This window comes from Pelecanus crispus, chromosome 3 (assembly GCF_030463565.1).
Source record: "Pelecanus crispus isolate bPelCri1 chromosome 3, bPelCri1.pri, whole genome shotgun sequence".
NCBI classification, from domain to species: domain Eukaryota; kingdom Metazoa; phylum Chordata; class Aves; order Pelecaniformes; family Pelecanidae; genus Pelecanus; species Pelecanus crispus.
In genome coordinates this window covers 81,755,309-81,768,482 of record NC_134645.1, presented here as the reverse complement: position 1 = coordinate 81,768,482, position 13,174 = coordinate 81,755,309, and the positions used below count along the sequence as shown (strand labels likewise).

At 39.7% G+C, this 13,174-nt stretch overlaps 1 protein-coding gene across 1 annotated transcript in view; it reads left to right on the top strand.

Annotated features, from left to right (window-relative positions):
• Positions 1-10,986, top strand: part of CRYBG1 (crystallin beta-gamma domain containing 1) — a 42,188-nt gene extending 31,202 nt beyond the window's left edge. Inside the window, exons 19-22 of the mRNA XM_075708120.1 lie at positions 3,510-3,633; positions 4,831-4,989; positions 7,850-8,012; positions 10,898-10,986. Of these exons, the coding sequence (XP_075564235.1) occupies positions 3,510-3,633; positions 4,831-4,989; positions 7,850-8,012; positions 10,898-10,986 (535 nt within the window). The remainder of the gene's footprint in view (positions 1-3,509; positions 3,634-4,830; positions 4,990-7,849; positions 8,013-10,897) is intronic.
• Positions 10,987-13,174: the final 2,188 nt, after the last annotated feature.

The window sequence follows — 13,174 nt, the reverse complement described above, 5'->3', positions numbered from 1 at the left end:
AAAGCCAGCTTGCATAGCATCCTTAAAACCAACTTCTGTGCTCTTGGTTTAGGTCTCAATCATAAAAAAAATCATTCAGTTTGTGATCTGTGTCATTCAGTTTGTGATCCGTGTCATGTGTCATAAGTTCAAAATGTTTTAATAAGTCTTCACGTTCATCCTTTTACCTAGTTATTATGGACACAGTGGTACAATCAGATCATGATCTGGCCCCTTTTGGCATTAGTAATAATCCCTTTTACTTCAGGAATTGGGACAGACTCTTGGTTTTAAATCGAGCAGTTAAATTCGTTTAGCTATTTTTAAGCAGTTGTGTTCTCTATATTTACTTTTGAAGGTCATGTAAAAAAACAGTGTGATGAAGTTTAAAAAAATGTCTGGAAGCATTTTGAAAACTACTGTACTATGTTCTTCCAGTGTTCCAGCATATCTGTTAAATTTCTCTTTTTGTGTTTTTCCTGTTGTTAACCTCTACCTCCAAGATACTTGCCCCAAGTATATGTTCAGGTTTTTTCTAACTTGAAGAAGTGAGTTATTAAGATAGATCCACGTTAGTGTTGCTTTGCATTTAAATGTATTCTTTTGAAGAGGTAAATTTGCAAGGTGTGTGCTAGAGAGATGCTGTTGGATAGCTTAAGACTGCCCTCAAGTGGATAGCTAATACCAGATCTGTAGAGCAAACCATTTTCCCCATCTGGGTAAGTTGGTCAAAGAGTTTCCTTAGCACACTGAAGTTTGAAACATAAAAGTCATAAGAAAAGGTATATGCTCTGTATGCTTAAGTCTCCTGAGATTTCAGTATCTTTCACCATAATCACAATATAGTCGATTCTCACTTTCCATAACATGAAATAACATGAAGTCAAACATCAAGTTACTGCTTTGCCAAGAACATGGTTACCGTGATTCCCAGTAATGGAGTCATGAATTGTGTGTGTTTCCTGTCCAATAAATATGTATGTTTTTTCTGGTTGATCACTGGAAACATATAGAGTATGATATGAAAATTCTGTTTTCATTACAGCAGTGTCAGCTGCTGAAATGTGTCGACATACAGGTTTCAAGAGTGTCCTTGCCCCTACTGCCTCCCTTATTGAAGGGGTTTTTGCCTTGTCTTCCTTTGCTAAGAGACATCCGTTTATAATTCTTTTAATTTCATACCTGGAGATAGATGTGTATTAGGCTATGAAAAAGTATCAAAATTAAGGTGACTGTGCTTCTTCTGGATATAGGCGTCTACTGACAAATCAATCAGAGGAAGGAAGGTAACAGGAAAATGTGCGTCTTGAGTGTTCATGTACTCAAAAACCAATGGCTATTGGACAGTCCCAGCAAATCAGCGTGAGAAAACTCAACAAATTGCACTGTATTGCAGCCTGTTTCAAAGTCTAGTTGTAATTCACTGCCTGTGCCAACAGTAGAAAAGCAGAATTCGGGTTCTGACAGGTTGCTCTCAATGTGATTGTAAGCGTGGTTGGATATGTGCTAGGGAATGTGTTGGATGTGACACCCATCTACAAGAAGGGCCAGAAGGAGGATCTGGGGAACTACAGGCCTGTCAGTCTGACTTCAGTGCCAGGAAAGATTATGGAGCGCTTCATCTTGAGTGCCATCATGCAGCACATACAGGACAACCAGGTGATCAGGCCCAGTCAGCATGGGTTTATGAAAAGCAGGTCCTACTTGACTAACCTGATCTCCTTCTATGACAAGGTGACCCGCTTAGTGGATGAGGGAAAGGCTGTGGATGTTGTCTACCTGGACTTTAGTAAAGCCTTTAACACTGTTTCCCACAGCATTCTCCAGGAGGAACTGGCTGCTCAGGGCTCAGACAGATGTACTCTTCGCTGGCTAAAAAACTGGCTGAATGGCTGGCCCCAAAGAGTTGCGGTGAACAGTTAAATCCCGTTGGTGGCTGGTTACAAGTGGTGTTCCCCAGGTCTCGGTACTGGGGCCAGTTCTGTTTAATATCTTTATCAGTGATCTGGATGAGGGCATCAAGTGCACCCTCAGTAAGTTTGCAGATGACTCTCAAGTTGGGCAGGAATGTCGATTTGCTTGAGGGTAGGATGGCCCTGCAGAGGGATCTGGACAGGCTGGATCAATGGTCTGAGGTCAATTGTATGAGGTTCAACAAGGCCAAGTGCCACGTCCTGCACTTGGGTCACAACAACCCCATGCAACGCTACAGGCTTGGGGAAGAGTGGCTGGAAAGCTGCCTGGCCGAAAAGGACCTGGGGGTGTTGGTGGACAGCCGGCTGAACATGAGCCAGCAGTGTGCCCAGGTGGCCAAGAAGGCCAACAGCATCCTGGCCTGTATCAGGAATAGTGTGGCCAGCAGGAGCAAGGAAGTGATTGTCCCCCTGTACTCAGCACTGGTGAGGCTGCACCTTGAATACTGTGTCCAGTTTTGGGCCCCTCATTACAAGAAAGACATTGAGGTGCTGGAATGTGTCCAGAGAAGGGCAACAAAGCTGGTGAAGGGTCTGGAGCACACATCTTATGAGAAACAGCTGAGGGAACTGGGGTTGTTTAACCTGGAGAAGAGGCGGCTCAGGGGAGATCTTACCACTTTCTCCAACTACCTGAAAGGAGGTTGTAGTGAGGTGGGTGTCTCTTCTCCCCAGTAACAAGCAATAGGACGAGAGGAAATGGGCTCAAGCTGCGCCAGGGGAGGTTTAGGTTGGAAATTAGGAAAAATTTCTTCATGGAAAGGGTAGTCAAGCGTTGGAACAGGCTGCCCAGGGAAGTGTTTGAGTCCCCATCTCTGGCGGTGTTTAAAAGACATGTAGATGTGGTGCTTAGGGACATGGTTTAGTGGTGGACTTGGCAGTGCTAGGTTGAGGGTTGGACTTGATGATCTTAAGGTCTGTTCCAACCTAAACAGTTCTATGATTCTGTGAATGCTAAAAAAAATTTTTCGATGTGATCCCCCCCACCCCCACCCCGCCTCCCCCCGGTATGTGGAAAGAAGAAAGGTATTCTGAAATAAAACTTCTATCACAATACCCTGGAGAACTTCACCCTGTTGCATTTCCAGTATTTGCTTGTTGCAGTCTGCATCCCTGGTAGTTCTTTCCCATGTGAGTCAAGCCTGTACAAATTAAGATACACAGAATTGCTGGTTCTGCACATGGCAGCAATCTAGCATGTACAGCATATGTAACATACACATATATGCTCCTTGAGGAGTCACAGTACCTCATGAAAACAGATGATATTTAAAAGTTGGGTTCTCCCTTAAAGGCAAGAAAACGCTTTGTTTCATTCAGCTTGTAATTTTTAAATCACAGGGCTTTAAAATGTGAACTCCAGTGTACTTATCTTAATGTGGCTGATCTAAATCAGGACATGATTTTATTATTTTTGAAGACCTGTTAAAAAGAAGGTCATTGGCTTTCCAAAGCTAAACACTACTACTTTGTGGGACAGATTTCTATTAAACCCATTTATTGATTCCAAAACAGGATTTGGCAGTAAAAACTTTCTTTTTTTCTTTTTTCTCATAGCTGGATAATTTATGAGCATAGTAATTACAGGGGGCGTCAGATGTTGTTATCACCAAATGAAATTCCAGATTGGTATGAAGTGAGTGGCTATAGTCAGATAGGTTCTCTGAGACCTTTACTGCAGGTGAGTAGGCTCTGACATGAGATTGTCAAGTACTAATTTATATTTTTTAATGGTGTTGGGGGGATATTATACAGTTGAAAGCAATATTACAGTCTTGATGTATGTCACAAGCTTCAGCAATGGCAATTGTGTGAAGAAATAGCTCGACAGTTTTGCTTGTAATAAAAGCTAATTGATTATGCTGCGTAGCTTTGCAGTTCTACTGTTTAAACTGTTCATTAAGCATACTTTAAAAAAACAAAAATATAGAAGACAGCATATGAGGATTGGCTAAATTATTTTAACAAATAATGGATATTACTATTATATATAAAAATTATTTTAAGTTGGTTTATAATTAGTGCCCAAACTGGTCACTGGCGTACTGTCTGTACTATGCATTATTTTTGGAACAACAAGAAAATTGGCCAACAAAATTGGATACTTCAAGTAGTAGTGATTTTGTGTTGATTTAGGGGGGAAGGTCCTTCCCTGCTTATTAGTTGGCAGAATAATTTGCAAATCTAATGCAAAACTTACTCTCATGGTGTCCTTTCCATTTTGGTCTCTAAATAAAGACCATGTGATTTGGGTCAATGCTGCAGCAGTTCTGTGAGTTTTAACATTTGAGGTTCTTGCTGAGCTGTATTTTATTGAGGAAACAACTTTTTCTAATTCACAGATTACTTGTACCTGTCACCAAATGCATTTGCTTGCTGTCATAACATTGTCTTTGTATAGCCTTAAGCAGTTAGGAGTAATGCATTTTGAGTGCCCTGGCCGAGAGCTTGTCTAAACAGAGATGTTAATGTGTAACAAGCCACAGCATGAATGTGCAGTGTAATACTCGCTGCCTGTGAAATAAGCAGCACTGCACAAGTCCACCCTTAATGAAAGCTAGGAGCATCTATACAAGAAGTTAGCAGAGAGAAGTTAGTGCTGCTTTGAATTAAAAATTCTTAGCTTTCCACTGTGTGCTGATCTCGGTACATAGGAAAGCCTAGAACTCTCCATGCAGACTGGCGAGTTCTCAAAGTTTGGGTTGTCTTACACACTTAGGAACTTTGGAATTAAATTCTCAAATCCAAAAGTTAAGCTTTCTGAAAGGAGGAGGGAGGCACGGGGTTCAGCACTGAACAGTAGTTGCTCTGAAGTTAACCAAAGCAGGATGTGATCTGTGCTGAGACTGTGGTTAAAGCATTCTGTTGTTTTCTGCAGAAACGTGTGTACTTCAGGCTTCGAAACAAGGAAACGGGAAAATTCATGTCAGCTGATGGAAACTTGGACAATCTGAATCTTCTCAGAATACAGGTTGCAGAAGATACAGACTCAGATGATCAAATCTGGGTTTATCAGGATGGATTCATAAAGTGCCGGGTGAGGTTCAAGTTCAATGTGAATTTTCTCTTTTTCTCTCCAATAGCAGGGCTTTCTGAATTCAATTCCTACTGTAGCATCTTAATTTATTTTATAGGCTTATTCTGTTTCAGCTGTAATATAATCTTTTTGTAGGGTTGGGGTTTTTTTTTAATTGAACTCTGACCTTTTCAGGTGATACAGACTAGTTGTATGATACCTTTTTTGATGTAACTGAAATTTTGAGATATTTTAGTTATGATTTACTTTTCCCCTAAAGAACTCCAGCCTCATAAGTACAATCAGCACCAGAAGATCATTGTATTTCTCTTCATGAGCTCCTTCCACTTTCATGCCCTCTTTCTCCACAATGAAAATATCACAAAAATGTCAAAGCAGAGGAGATCTTTTAAAATGCAGATGCTTCCTGATAATGTTTTGAACTATGCATACCTTGTGGTAGGTCGATTAGTGTAATGTAGGTTGTATCCCCTTCTGCATTCAGGCAAGCTTAAAGATAAAACCCTACTCTTTTGGGTTTTGGGGGGGGGTTCTTTGTTTTCTGGTTATCCCTGTATTTGTCAAATTCATCCCTTTCCCATTCCTCTATACAAGTTTCCAAATGAAGTCCTACTTTTCTCACAGTTCATAAAACTAATCATGTGCAAATTGTCATTGAGGTGAGCAGAGGTATGCACAGTTCATAATGTTTAAGCACGAACCGTCTTAGGTAGGGATGCCGGCCAAAGAAAATTAAGTTACTTGAATACTGTTAAACAGCTTGGCTGCAAAGAATCATGTGAACTTTTTCTATAGGATAGTATAACTTCAAAGGAGCTATTTATAACTATGTCATCTATGCTGGAGGGAAGAATCTTACTGTTAATAAGCTAAGGCATTGTTTGGACATGTTTACAGGACACATGCAGTCGTAAAAGGTATTTATGCAGACAGCCAAATGATGCAAAGTAAGCTAAAAGCTTTAATATCGCATACAAAAGACTTCTCTCTTAACAGTGTCTCTCAAACATTTCACTGAAAGTATTCATATCAAGACAGTGTGGTATTATATGGCTTTGGATAAATGCTCTTGGGTTTTGTCCCAGTCTCTGTATCTGATAAAGCAGTTTTTCTGTGCACAGAAAACACACAACTCATGCTGTGTAGCAATCAGGTAGCTTAGTGCAGAGTGCAAGCGGGCAACATTGATCTTAAGTGACTGACCACTTACAGAGCTCTGCCATCTTTCTGTTGGATGACAGTAAATGTATTTTGCACAAAAAAATGTTTTTCACCATATTTTAAAAAGAAAATTAAGCTCGTGGGTGGGTAGGTACACGCACATGGGCAGACATAGGTCATTGGAAGAACTTGTGCTTTTGTTCCTATAGGCTTAGGTCATCTCACTGACTGAGTCACAGTACCTTGAGGTATGCCTGAGGTTTTCAAGGAGGGACTGTTTTAGGTAGGTGGGATAACCAGTAAGCAGGATATGAAAGTCCTTTTGCTCATTTGTCAGAAACAGATACGAATTCAGGTCTCCTCACTCTTCATGAGTTTCTTGGAGATGGGTGAAGTAGTGGCCTAGGGGATCTAATGTGTAAGCTTTGAGTCTTCTGAGTCCCACTAGAGATGACTTTTAGATACAGATGAGAATTTCAGAACTGCAGAACTAAATCGCCTTACTTCAATTCTAGGTGAGAAGTACTACTTCTTCAAAACTGTATATTTAATAATTTAGGGCCATATCAACAATGGCAGATGGGTGTTTGTTTAATCTGCCACTGAAGTCCATTCAAAAGTTAGAAGTGGCTTATGGTGACCTATTGAAAATCACCGTTCACACAGAATAATTAACTGTAATGTACTACTAATACAGCCTTAATATTCTTTTCAAGTAAGCTTGATTTTTTTTTTTTCCAGTTCTTTTTTTTTTTCGTGGTTAACATGAAGACATTTGCAGAGTTTCAAAATCAAGTAATACAAACGACTAGGAAAAGAATATAGAACAAAGAAGAAAATATTATTGTGATACACTGTGAAATTCATGCACTTGATACTGTGCAGTTATGTACTTTACCTCAAAAGGTTATTGCAGAACTAGAAACGATTAAAGAACAAAAAAAGGATGCACAGAGAAGGTGGAGGACTTCAATGCAAGGAAAAGATGAAATAGCTAGGACTTTTTAGCCTGCAAAGGGGGCAGTTTGAGGGATGGTATGATTGAAGTCTCTGTAAACATAGTGTGGACAAGACATCCCTTAAAATAAGGGAGGGGGAGCAGGGTGAGGAGAGCATCAAATAAAACTATAGCAGTTGCCTGTCAAATTATTTTTTCTTTTTGTTGGTTTTTTTTAATAGTGATAGTTAAGATTTGGAACTGCTTGCCACAGAAGGGTTATGATACAGAAGGGTGTTCATGTAAAAGGGTTACATTGATCTCAGTGGGTAGTGACTAACAAATTCACATATGGGACAGAAACTGTCTTGAGTATTAAAGGTACCACCTCTGGAAAAGCCTCTGGGCTGGAAATTGCTGTAGACTGGGAGAGATTACCAGGAATATACTGCATACAAGAGCAGAGGGAATGTAATCTTCCATGGCATCTGTTATTAGCCACTGCTAGAGGCAGGTGCTAATTGTACCTTTTGATCTGATACAGCATGGTTATTTTAATGTTCTTATGTAGTGGAGAGTGTCAGCAGAAACAGGAACAAAAGAAAAATAAGTAGTCTTGAGTTTGGGGCAAAAATACGTTCCTTTAGGCAAAGTAGTTCCTAGATTCTGTTCTCACCTGCTGACGTCTATCTGATTAAAAAACAGTGGAAACCAGAAGTGAGGCCGTTTTGAATAATTGCTGTTGCCTTTCTGATGTTACAGATGGCAGAGGATTGCTGCTTGACAATTGTTGGAAATCTTATAACTCCTGGCTCTAAACTTGGTCTGTCATTTGAGCGGAACGAAGACAAACAATATTGGCATATTAGTCCTGATGGCAGGATTTATAGCAAGATGAAACCCAAGCTGGTTTTAGATATCAAAGGTAAGCAAATGTGTTATCTCATTACATTGTGTCTTAATTACATGGTATTTACAGTGGGATAGGCACTAAACGTGCCTATAAATTAAGGATGGTGTTATAGTTACTTTAATCTAGAATCAAAAAGACCCGATTAGCTAGTCTGACCTCCTGAATTATACAGGCCCTAGGACTTCAATTTCATTTTTCCTACATAGAGTTTAGTAACTCACAGTACTTGCTTATCTTGTATTCCCAGTGTCCACTCACTGTCGATATCCTCAGTTCATTTTATGTGGCACTGGGTGATGTGAATATAATTATTTAAAATGCTGAAGCAAGAAAAACCTAGCTTCTCATTAACTTTAATTTGTATAGAGCAAATTTTCTTACTTAGTAGTTGTAGATGCAATAGCCAAAGGATATTGGGAAAGCAAAGGCAGGCTTGTACACTGATGTGATTAGATGCAAAAAGTTTTTGCATTTGTCTATTAATGGCTATACCTTTATTGCAAACATGAGATTCTGCCATTGCAGCCTAAGGTCTGTGCATGCTTGATGCGTGTTTTACAGTTGCTTTTGTCACAGCAATTTGATTCATGTAGATACTGTTTCCGAACTTTATTTTCATAGTTTCATAGAAGGTCTGAAAAAGCAACAAATGGAATGATTAGCAGAATTAGCATAATCAGATGTTCTTACATAACTCCACATTTTCAGGTGGGGGGAGTAATAATTTTCTATAGCTGTTAATTTTTTTAGCTGTTTTAAAGTTAATTTTGCATTGGTGCTGTGACATTAATTACAGCAATTACCAAAAGGAAAAAAAAAAAAAAAAACCAGAGTCAACAGTCAGTACTTTAGAACTAAAAAGGACAGGACTATCAGAACTGGAGAAAAGGGTTATCTAATGTCTGAACATAATACAACACTGGCATAAATAGTCACAAATTCTCTTTACTGCCATAAAAAGCTAGTGATGATTAATTATAAACTTACCAGGAAGACTTCAGTTTGAGGGAGAGTCTTAAGTCACAATGACTCTGCATACCTTTTTCTAACGTCAGTTCCAAGTTGCACCAAACAAGCGGAAATACTGTTACATGGCCTTGTCTTCAGTTAATCATGTTAAAAATAATTATGTATTCTGCATTTGTAATTGAAGAACTTCACAATGGATAGGTCTGGTGATGAAAGTATAGATGCACTCTTAGGTTAAAAAAGAGTAAACCTGCATGGTAAATATGAAAGAGTAAGTACATTTAGCTTTCATTTGAGAAAGCCTAGTAGGAACATTACGTGTTTCTGCCAATTCTGCTGATCCATTCTTGACCACAAATTGGGCATTAATGAATTCTTCAGCAAATGGATGCAGCTGTTCAACTGCGCAGTTACCAATGCCACCTTGTGGGTATACTGGCATAGCACACAGCTTTGTCCAGAGCACCGCTCTATCAAAGTAAATAGTCTCTTGTTCCACTGAGAAAAAAATCCACCTTATCCCATTATAACGTGTTTACATTCTATCAGACACCACTTACAAAATATTTCGTGCATGCACAGTGATAACTGAGCTATGTAGCTAATTTTTTTTTTTTTTTTTTTTGTAGCTGCTGGTTAGGCTTTTTTTTTCCTGTGGGAGTATTTGATCTGGTATTCCCTTCTTTTTCCCCTCTTTCTGAAGAACTTTGCAAGTATTTCTGCTGTGTATCTCTACTGCTTTTTAGTAATTGCCTGGTGATGGCAAGGAGAGAAATCATGTTGGTGTTAACCTTTTCAGAGACCTTTCTGATTTGGGACAGTGGCACCAGAAAGCCTCCCCAAACTCCTGAAGCGGGGAACAGCTAAGGTGCTTGAGATGGCATTTCCTTAGTACAAAAGAGCTGCTCTTAAATATGCCTGCCCATGCAGGACTCCAGGTGCCTAGCATATTTCTTTCAGAGATCTGCTAGAATCCATATTTCTTACACTCATCATAAGCTTTCAGCTGCCAGACTTGTCTTTTGCTCATTTGGGGAGGGTGAGGCTATAGGGGTGCAGAATGGAAGACAGCATCTGTAGGAGTGTCCTGGTGCTCTGTATAAATGGTTGGCTCAGATGGCTGCTTCCAATGGGAATACTACCTGCTATTGCAAGGTGTGTTGTACCACATGAGATGCATGTGTCCTACGCTTCTGCAGTATGTACTAGATAGGAGAAAAAAAATGCCAGTTCTGACTTTCAGCTCTATTAGAACATTTGTTTCCAAGTTTCTTAAGTCAGAATACTAATGGTGCTCTTCCATAGCAACATGTTTGGCATTGCATCACAGGAGTAAATTAAGCCCATCTAAGAAAGTGTTATATTTTGCATTCAGGTATGTTCAGCTGCCAGTGGAAACAGCTGAACATTGGGTGATACTATGTGTATGATGACTTGTGATGTAGCTGGTCAAAATACAGGCTTATAAATGGTGAAGAGTAAATGAGTACCAGAGCTTGTCCCTGGTGTGGCTGTGCTCGTATTGTCTGTTAGCAGCAGGACTTATTTCATCGTGTAAACACCATCTTTAGAATGAAGTGATGACTACAACTGTTGAGGGGAAGCTGAACAGCCAAGTTTGACTTCTGGGAAGTGACAAGTCTTAAAGGAGCTACCCCTGACTGTATTGCAGTGTTTTCCTTCCTTTCCTATCCAGGCTGAAAAAGCTGAGGTACTGAATTACTGAAGGGGTGGAGAGGAGCAGGCAGTCTCCCTTGTTTCAAAATTAATTCCAAAAGCAGGCAGTGATGAAAATGAGTTTGTCTTTTCAGTGCCTTGGGGAGAAGAGAAACTGTCTACACCAGCACTTACTAGAGTTGCCCTGAAACCTAGAGTACGTGTCTCTTATTTCAAAGATAATCTACACTCTTTGAAATTTTTCTTTACAGGGGGCGCACAATATGATCGTGACCATGTTGTTGTCAACACAGTCAATGAAGAAAAGTTAACGCAGTGTTGGGAACCACTAATTGTATAAACCCAAAAAAGCAAAGATGACGTTTGAATTGACAACTATTCCAGACATTAGAATTGGCACTGCCATCTCTGAAGGATACAGGATCAACAATGAGAGTTTTGTCTTTTCTTTGCAATTTTAAAAACAACAAGCAACAGAATGATTTCACCTCTCTGTCTAAGATTATTATCTGTATAAAAGCTTGAGTATCTCTCAAACTTTTTTTTTTTTAAAAAACAAAAGTCATCACAACTCAATGTGAGATAGAGAGTGGTAGTATGCCTCAGGCTAGAGTGGAAGAACTAAAGGTGGGAGAGACCCCATGGAGTTACAGTTGTGTCAGTGAGTAGTTAATCCAGAATAGTCAATAAGCATAATTTTAAATTATTTTTTAAAGTTTTTTTTTTTTTTTAACTGAGAGAAGGGCTAAAAAATAATTAAAGTTTATTTTATAAAGGACAGGAGTGCAGTGTGTATGAGGGTACAGCAGCTTGGACCTGTGGGCTGTAGTGTAGAGAAATATTCACTACTGGAAAATAATATATTTGTTCCACTGGAACAAACTTAGGTTTACTGAAAGTTTAAAGACTGCTAGCACACAGCACATCCAAAGAATTTTTAACATGTGGCTTCAAACATAGTTAGTATGCTAATATAGTAAGTCCTAAATTAAGAAAAAATTCTAGTTTTTCTCATGTAGAGATGATGTAAATTAGCAGATGTTTGTTAGAAAAAGAAAGGGCTGGCAAAAGGATGCATCGGAATGTGAAGAACTTGCCCATCTTCTAGGCTGCCTAACTTTTTGAATTATGGGTATTTTACTACTTTGCCAGGTCAGATTTTTACCTTTTAAAACAGTTCCAGTAAGTATAGTCTTCCTGAGCTCCCAAACCATATAGAAAACAAGAATTCTTAGAGAAAGTATCACTAAAGATGACTGCAACAGCACCTAAGCACTGTGGTTACTAAATTTTTCAGCCACTGCTTGTTGGGCTTACCACAGAGCATGCCAGACTCCCAAGTATTTCTGGTGGTGTTGGAGAGCAATGTCGGTGGTGGGCCGCTGGCTCCTGGTTGCTGCTGGGCAGAAGCGTCAGACTGCTCTAGGAAGGGGCATAGCCAGGCCTGGATACGTGCCCAGTCACAGGGGCCATGCCCGTTCAAAGTAAGCATTACTGCTTTAGTAAAGAGCTTGTCACAAGTAAGACATACTAATGACTGCAGGAGGTTCTTCTGTTGCCCTGCTCTTAATCTGGTTTTGTTAGTTTTCCTTAATAATGTTGGCAAAAAGGTAAAATACAAACAAAGTCTTGTACTATGCTGCTGTGTTTTGTTCTGGCTTAGACCAGTGTTATTACAAGCTGCTCCTAGGAGCATCCAGGCCTTTGTCTTGCATAGTAAGTCTGTTTAAAATTAACATTTTCATTACTATTGTATTGCCTCAAAGGATACTGGTGCTTTTATTGTTACCACCCCAGAGGAAGTGCCTTACTAATTTTTGTCCTGTTGTACAGACATACTGAAGTTTTGTTGCTCTGAAATGTGCTGCTTTTAGTTCTTCATAGAAAATGTGTTATTACTGGTTCCAAAGAGTGGTACTTTGTCATATTGATGTGCTCTTGCTATATATAATATAGCATTTTACAAATAAATTTAAGTTAGGTAACTTTTTATTGAAATTATTTTTAAAGATAGAAAGCTGACATTTTACGGTTGTTAGTTTTGCTTCTGTCTTGTGCCCTTCTCTGTCCATAATTCCTCTACAACAGCTGGCTAATGAGGAGTGAATGCATGGTGTGGAATAGCTGCAGGCTCTGAGGAATGGATGCTTCTCCTACACAAGCACATGTTCACTGCATTTGTACATGGGGCTGCAGTTCACATGGCTGCTGCTCCTGTCCCCTGGTGGAAGCGCTGCGTGACGTGGTTGTTCCATCACCATAGTTGCATCGCAGTAAATGTGCAGTTCTCAATTAAAAGGTTACCACTTTCCTTCGATCTACCTGCGTAATTGCAGGGGAAGTCACTCCGTAGCCCTTCTCTGGCAAAATGGTAAGTTTAAAAGCAAGACCAACAGACACACACCCCTCAAGCACTTCACCACCAGCAGTGATAGGGAGCACGGGAGGAACAGGGTCTTCTGATTACTGACAAAATCATGTCTAGCCTACCTGCATGAACACCGTAGTCAGCTGAATCTGTGCCAGGA